We start from the raw sequence: 6,785 nt of genomic DNA on the forward strand, positions 1-6,785 counted from the left end.
GGGTGAAGGCTTGGGGTGGGGGGCAGGTGTGGGCTAGAAGGGGACAATGAGGGAAAAAAGGGAGTATCTGTAATACTTTCAACAATAAAGATTAAAAAAAGAAATAAATGAGAAGACATAATATCTTTATAAATTAGAAGACTTGACATGGTTAAAGATGCCAATTTCTCCCCAAGTGACTTATAGATTTAATGCAATACTAACCAAAATCCCAGCAGGATTCTTTTAAAGATGTAGGCAAGCTGATACTAAAATTTACTTCGAAGAGCAAAGGAACTAGTTAAAACAGTATTGGAAAAGAAGAATAAAGTTGAAGGAATTACACTACTTGATTTTAAGACTTACTATAAAGTTATAGTAATTAAGGCTAAAGAGATAGACAATAAATCAATGGAACAGAATAGAGAATCCAGAAACAGACTCACAGAAATATGGCCATCTGATTTTTGACAAAGGTACAAAAGAAATTTAATGGAGAAAACTACTCATCATAACCAGAGCTGGGGACACTATGGTGAACAAATTAAAGAATAAATGCAAACAGCAAGTAGATGACAGACTAATGCCAAGACTCTCAGGCTTCACCTGAAAAGCCCCGGATCTGACAACTGTTGTCCTCATTGGCAACAATTAGCCAGAATTGAGTGCTAGCAACTCCTCTACACAGTATGTGCATGTCCCAGAGTGTCACAGCTTCCATGGCACCTATTTCTCTTGACCCCAAGATCCATCAGATGCCATTTATTATCTCACTTGCATGGTTAGAACTAGAAACATGTTTGTTTGTTTTTTAGAAATGTGTTCCTCTATATTTATGTTTCTGTTAAAAGGTGGAGGAAGAAAAAAAGGGTAAACTATGAGTTTTAAGAGGATAAGAGGATATTTTTCTTTCTAGAAAGACAACATATTATCACTAGAGGCCCAGAGCACAAATGGGTCCCTGGGCGTGGCCTGCGGGAATAGGGCTGAAATCGGCATCCAACGTCCCCCAGAGATGTGGTAGTGCGTGAAGTAGCTGCTCCTGCTCATCCTGGCCCCACTCAACGCGGTCAGCTGAGCATCTGGCCCCCGTCTTCCATGGCAGCCCCTCGCATCTCCTGGTCTGCCACACCCAGCTATGGAGAAGTGTGTTCCTGGGGTGGAGTTCCGGCAGCCTCGCTGCGGGTGCAGACTGAGGCTCAGAGTAGTGGAGTGAGTGCCCAAGGGTAACCCAGGGCAGGTTGGGGAGTTGCGGTAGCTGCGTGGCCAGGTTGCCCACTTCGTGTGCCTTCCTGCAAGTCCTAGGGTGGCTCCAGTCTGATAGGAGGAGGTGGGTGCTAGGGATGGAGTTCGCGGTCTCTATATTTAAAAAACAAACAAAAAAAAGGGACGGCGAACTCCATATTTTATTGCTTTTTTACAGAGAGAGAGGGAGAGGGATAGAGAGTTAGAAACATCGATGAGAGAGAAACATCGACCAGCTGCCTCCTGCACACCTCCTACTGGGGATGTGCCCGCAACCAAGGTACATGCCCTTGACCGGAATCGAACCTGGGACCCTTCAGTCCTCAGGGCGATGCTCTATCCACTGAGCCAAACCGGTTTGGCAATTTGCGGTCTCTTTTTCCCCTCCCTCCATCCCATGGTCCCAGCTACCTAGGGAGGACACGGCTGAAGAGGTTGATGGGGGTCGGGGTGCCACGCCTCCCTGGGGAGCAGTGAAATTTGGGCAGATAGCCTGGCCTCTCAATGAGAACTGCAGCTTAGCCCCACCTACTTGCAATCTTTCATAGACTAATCGCCTGTTTCTCTTTTCGTCTGTCCAAGTTGACTTCCCCCTGGTGGTCAATACACATTACAGTGACCAGTTGACCGGTCGCTTAAGCTTTTATATATATACTAGAGGCCTGGTGCATGAAATTCAGGCACGGGAGTGGGGATCTCTCAGCCTGGCCTGCACCCTCTCGCAATCCGGGACCCCTCGGGGTCTGTCCAACTGCCGGTTTAGGCCTGATCCCTGCAGGAATGGGCCTAAACCGGCAGGCGGACATCCCTCTGGCAATCCAGGACTGCTGGCTCCTAACCACTTGCCTGCCTGCCTGATCGCCCCTAACTGCTCACCTGCCTCCCTAATCACTCCTAACCACCTCTGCCTTGGCCCCTGCACCATGGCTTTGTCTGGAAGGACATCCAGTCTAATTAGCATATTACGGCACGGGAGTGGGGATCTCTCAGCCTGGCCTGCACCCTCTCGCAATCCGGGACCCCTCGGGGTCTGTCCAACTGCCGGTTTAGGCCTGATCCCTGCAGGAATGGGCCTAAACCGGCAGTCGGACATCCCTCTGGCAATCCAGGACTGCTGGCTCCTAACTGCTTGCCTGACTGCCTGATCGCCCCTAACCACTTGCCTGCCTGCCTGACCATCCCTAACCACTTGCCTGCCTGCCTGATCGCCCCTAACTGCTCACCTGCCTCCCTAATCACTCCTAACCACCTCTGCCTTGGCCCCTGCCGCAGCAATGCTTTTATTATTATAGATAGACTAGAGGTCCGGAAGGTCGTTCGGCCATCTGGTCTAATTAGCATATTATGCTTTTATTATTATAGATAGACTAGAGGCCTGGTGCACAAATTTGTGAAGCGGGGGTGGTCCCCTCAGCCCAGCCTGCACCCTCTCACAATCTGGGACTGCTGGCTCCTAACTGCTCACCTGCCTGCCTGCCTGATGCCCCTAACTGCCACCCCTGCCAGCCTGATCACCCCTAACTGCCTCTGCCTGCCGACCTGATCGCCCCTAACTGTCCCCCCTGCTGGCCTGGTCGTCCCCCAACTGCCCCCCGCACCAGCCTGGTCGCCAACTGCCCCCCCTTCTGACCTGGTTGTCCCACGCAGCCTGCTGTTCAGTCATTACTGTTACTGTGACAGCGCCCCAGACAGTTTGCATGTTCCTCTATTATTAGTATAGATGCTCAAATATATATATATATCACCCTTTAGCTTCACTTATAAGTGTTGCCTAACTCCTAGACTGGTAGGAAAAACATAAACAAAAAATGACATAAATAGTCACAGATATAGAGCTAACTGTCTAGGACACTGTGGGAGGTAGGCTGGAGTGGGGTGGTGCCTGGGCATCTGAGTCTGAAAGGTCCCAGGAAGGCTCCCTTATGGGAACAAAAGCCAAAAACATCATGGATCATGGGATACCATGATACGGATCATGGAATAGCACCCTCTGCACATTCCATGACTTTCTCATTTACATGCTCTTCTGTGAGACTTCTTGAGAGCATAAATTAGTATGTATTTTATGATTCTTTGTGTCTCTATGATTTAGTACAGTGTCTGACATTTTTTATGTATTCAATAATTTAAAAATATTTTTAAAATTTAATGTTAACTTATTTTCCTTCTTTAAAATCAAGAACATTGCATATAAAACTGACTTCCATTTGACCAATTTCCCCTAATCTTTTTCTTCTTTTCTCCTCCTCTGTGTGATCATTATGTGTCGTCCTCAAATAGTAAAACACTTTGCAGTTTGCATACAAAACCCATGAAAAACCTAGTGTTTATTTCATTTTACATATACGATATAAACATTTATATCATCTTGCAACTTGCTTTTATCAAGATCCCATTAGAGATTTTTCCAGGTTGATTGCTGTACTTCTAGATAGAACTTGTTCCTTAATTTTGTTTGCTTTATGGTACCTCATTGTATGAGTCACTGTATCAGGTTTCCTTTCTTTCCTCTCTCCCTCTCTTAGTGGGTGATCTTCCAGTGTATCATGCTTTATTTATTCATTATGCTACTGATGGACACTTAGCTTGTCTCTGATTTTTCACTATTGTAATTATTCAATAACAGTATTCATACTGAAATCACTGTATAATTAGGCTACCCACACACAAAAGTTTGACAAAAAATAGTTTCATTACCAAAAAATGCAGCTGGGAAGAACAAAATGAATTGTGAAAAATGCATAATGCCTCTAAACACAAGCTGTAGAGCAAGGTTAGGTTTTCCAAGCCATAGTTTTAAATAGCAGGGGAAGGGTAAATCAGTAGTTGGTCAGACCCAACAGAATTGAAATTGGTGGGTACAGCTGGGGTACTAACTCTGATAGACAATGCTGCCACACAGTGTACTTAGGATAAGACTCTAAACCAATGGGCCAGACAAATAAGGAAGACTTCTATTCCTGACAAACCTGGTTATTCAATATTGCTAATGTATATCAAGAAGAGACCCTAAACAGAAAAGGATCACCCTCTATTACTTCATGTTAATTTTGGCCATGTGCCAAAGTTAACTTCTGGGAAATTTAAAAAATCAAACAGTAATTGATGCTTGAGTTTAATTCAAGGTTAGGCCTAAAATGCTGTAGCATATCAATTCTGATTAAAAATATGCAGAAAGGGCAAAGGATTTCAAGGTGTTCAACAATATAAATCATTTTTATTATTATTCAAATAATTTCACAATCTATCTTTAAAGAAGAGATAGGCAATGTAGCTTCACCACAGTTAACCTAAGAAAACAGATATTACACGTGCAAGTTTCCAAGTCCTTGTTTTAAACACCAACTCAAAAACTCAGAAAGAGAGAAAGAGAAAGGGCCCTAAATTTAAAAATAAATTCTTAACATTTGTAATTAGAGGCAACACAAGGAATAAAATTAGAATTCTTATAGACTATGTGTCTTAAGGTATACATCAGGACACACACACACACACACACACACACACACTTTTGTATTTAAGTTAAAAAGCATAATTACATAGGGAACCCCTATGGACCATACCATGCAACCTCAACATGAGATAATCCCAAGGATATACCTCTCCCTGTGTGTTCTTCCCTATTACACTACTCTGCCTCATCTCCCCAAACTCCTACCTCCAAGAAATAATCACTGCCATTTTTGTAACATTGGTAAGAAGGAACTACTGGGAACATTTTTAAGAGTGAAATTACTGCAAATTCACCTTGAGCAGAAAAACCAACATATCTATCTCCTATTCATAGAGCACTGATAGACAGCAGCATCCCTGCTGCTATGCGATCTTACATGGGCACCATCCTTATTAAAAATATGAGTTATGTTATTCTCTTAAAGTCTTCACACAATTGATTTTTATGACCTCATCCTCAAGTATTCTATTAAGCTGATCAAAATAAACCAAATTTTATTTATTTAGATAGTAATCCTCACCTGAGGATATTTTTCCATTGACTTTGAGAGTGGGTGCAAGAGAGAGGAGAAGACACAGAGAGAAATATTGATGTGAGAGAAACACATCAATTGGTTGCCTCTTGCATACACCTTGACCAGGACTAGGGCCCAGGAGAAGCCTGCAATCAAAGTGTGTAACCTTGACCAGAATCGAACCTGGGACCCTTTGGTCTGCAGTCTGATACTCTATCCACTGAGCCAAACTGGCTAGGGCTTTCCACTGATTTTTAAAGAGAGTGGAAGGGAGGTGGAGGGAAACAGAGAGAGAGAAACATGGATGTGAGAGAGACCGACATAAATTGATTGACTCCTGCATGCACCCCAGGCTCCAACCTGGGCTGGGGATTGAGCCTGCAACGGAGGTATGTGCCCTTGACCAGAATTGAACCCATGACCCTTCAGTCCAAGGGCCGATGCTTTATCCACTGAGCCAAACCGGATACGACAAAATAAACCTAATTTTAAAAAATCCTCACCTGAGGACATGCTTAGAGAGAGGACAGGAGAGAGAGAGAGACATCAATGTGAGAGAGAAACATCGATTGGCTGCCTTCTGTAAATGCCCCAACCGGGGATGGAACCCACAACCTGGGTATGTGCCCTGTCCAGAAATGGAATCTGCAACATTTTGGTGCACAGGGCAATGCTCAACCAACTGAGCTACTCTGACCAGGCTAAATAAACTTAATATTTTTCAACTTCTGAAAATAAAGATGTTTAAGCATAGCACAGCATGCCACTTTATTAGAAAACAGTTCAAGAAAAGATTAAAATACTTATTAGGCAACTTACTTCATGTAAATTCAGTTCTTTTACTTTCTCTTTTAATATAACCTGTAAGACAAAAAGTATGTTTTTATGCCCATTTAAGTCTGTAATTTAAAAAATTTCTCATACTTACAGTTTTCTTTGTATATATAGCTAATTTCCCCTTATTCAGTATTGAAGAGAATTTCTTTTACAGTTTGAGATAGAACATTTTATCAACATTCTTTGAAATTGAACAATGATGCAATATTCTTCTGGAAAGCAATTTTATAGTCTCTTTGACAATAGATTAAATTTTGGGAAAAGACATTAGCACATGCCCATATAGACTAAGTACAAACACAGGGTAGGAAACTTACTGCCTCCTGGTTCAGTAAAGCACAGCACTGACTGATGGGATTAACTAATTAGTAATTATTGAAGATTAAAAAGTAAAATCAATCTTAATTTTAAAAGTTTTGCTCATTATTATACATCACTATCCTCAGAAAACTTTATCTCTAGAGTTATATAAAGAGGCTTAAACTTATCCAGGTGCTGTTTCTAATCTGACTTTGCAGTGACTGGATATCAGTTAAAAGGAATGCCAAATGACAAGAGGGCAAATGACTAATAAATTGAAAAGTTCTGAGAATAAACTTAGCTTGTTAGAATTATATGTCATCTTCAAGTGAAAAAACAGACAAGTGAAATTTGGGAAAAATCTCTATTTTGAGTATCTTATATACCTGAATCAAAAATAGTTTTGAGGGCAAATCACATTTTCAGAAATCACAACCAAAAGCTACCATCTAGCTA

At 42.3% G+C, this 6,785-nt stretch overlaps 1 protein-coding gene across 1 annotated transcript in view; it reads right to left on the minus strand.

The window, feature by feature from the left end:
* Nucleotides 1-6,785, minus strand: part of RNF24 (ring finger protein 24) — a 31,392-nt gene that overhangs the window by 9,696 nt on the left and 14,911 nt on the right. The window contains exon 3 of the mRNA XM_006758055.2: nt 6,012-6,053. Coding sequence (XP_006758118.1) covers nt 6,012-6,053 — 42 coding nt within the window. The remainder of the gene's footprint in view (nt 1-6,011; nt 6,054-6,785) is intronic.

Source organism: Myotis davidii, unplaced genomic scaffold, assembly GCF_000327345.1.
Source record: "Myotis davidii unplaced genomic scaffold, ASM32734v1 scaffold32, whole genome shotgun sequence".
Classification (NCBI taxonomy): Eukaryota; Metazoa; Chordata; class Mammalia; order Chiroptera; family Vespertilionidae; genus Myotis; species Myotis davidii.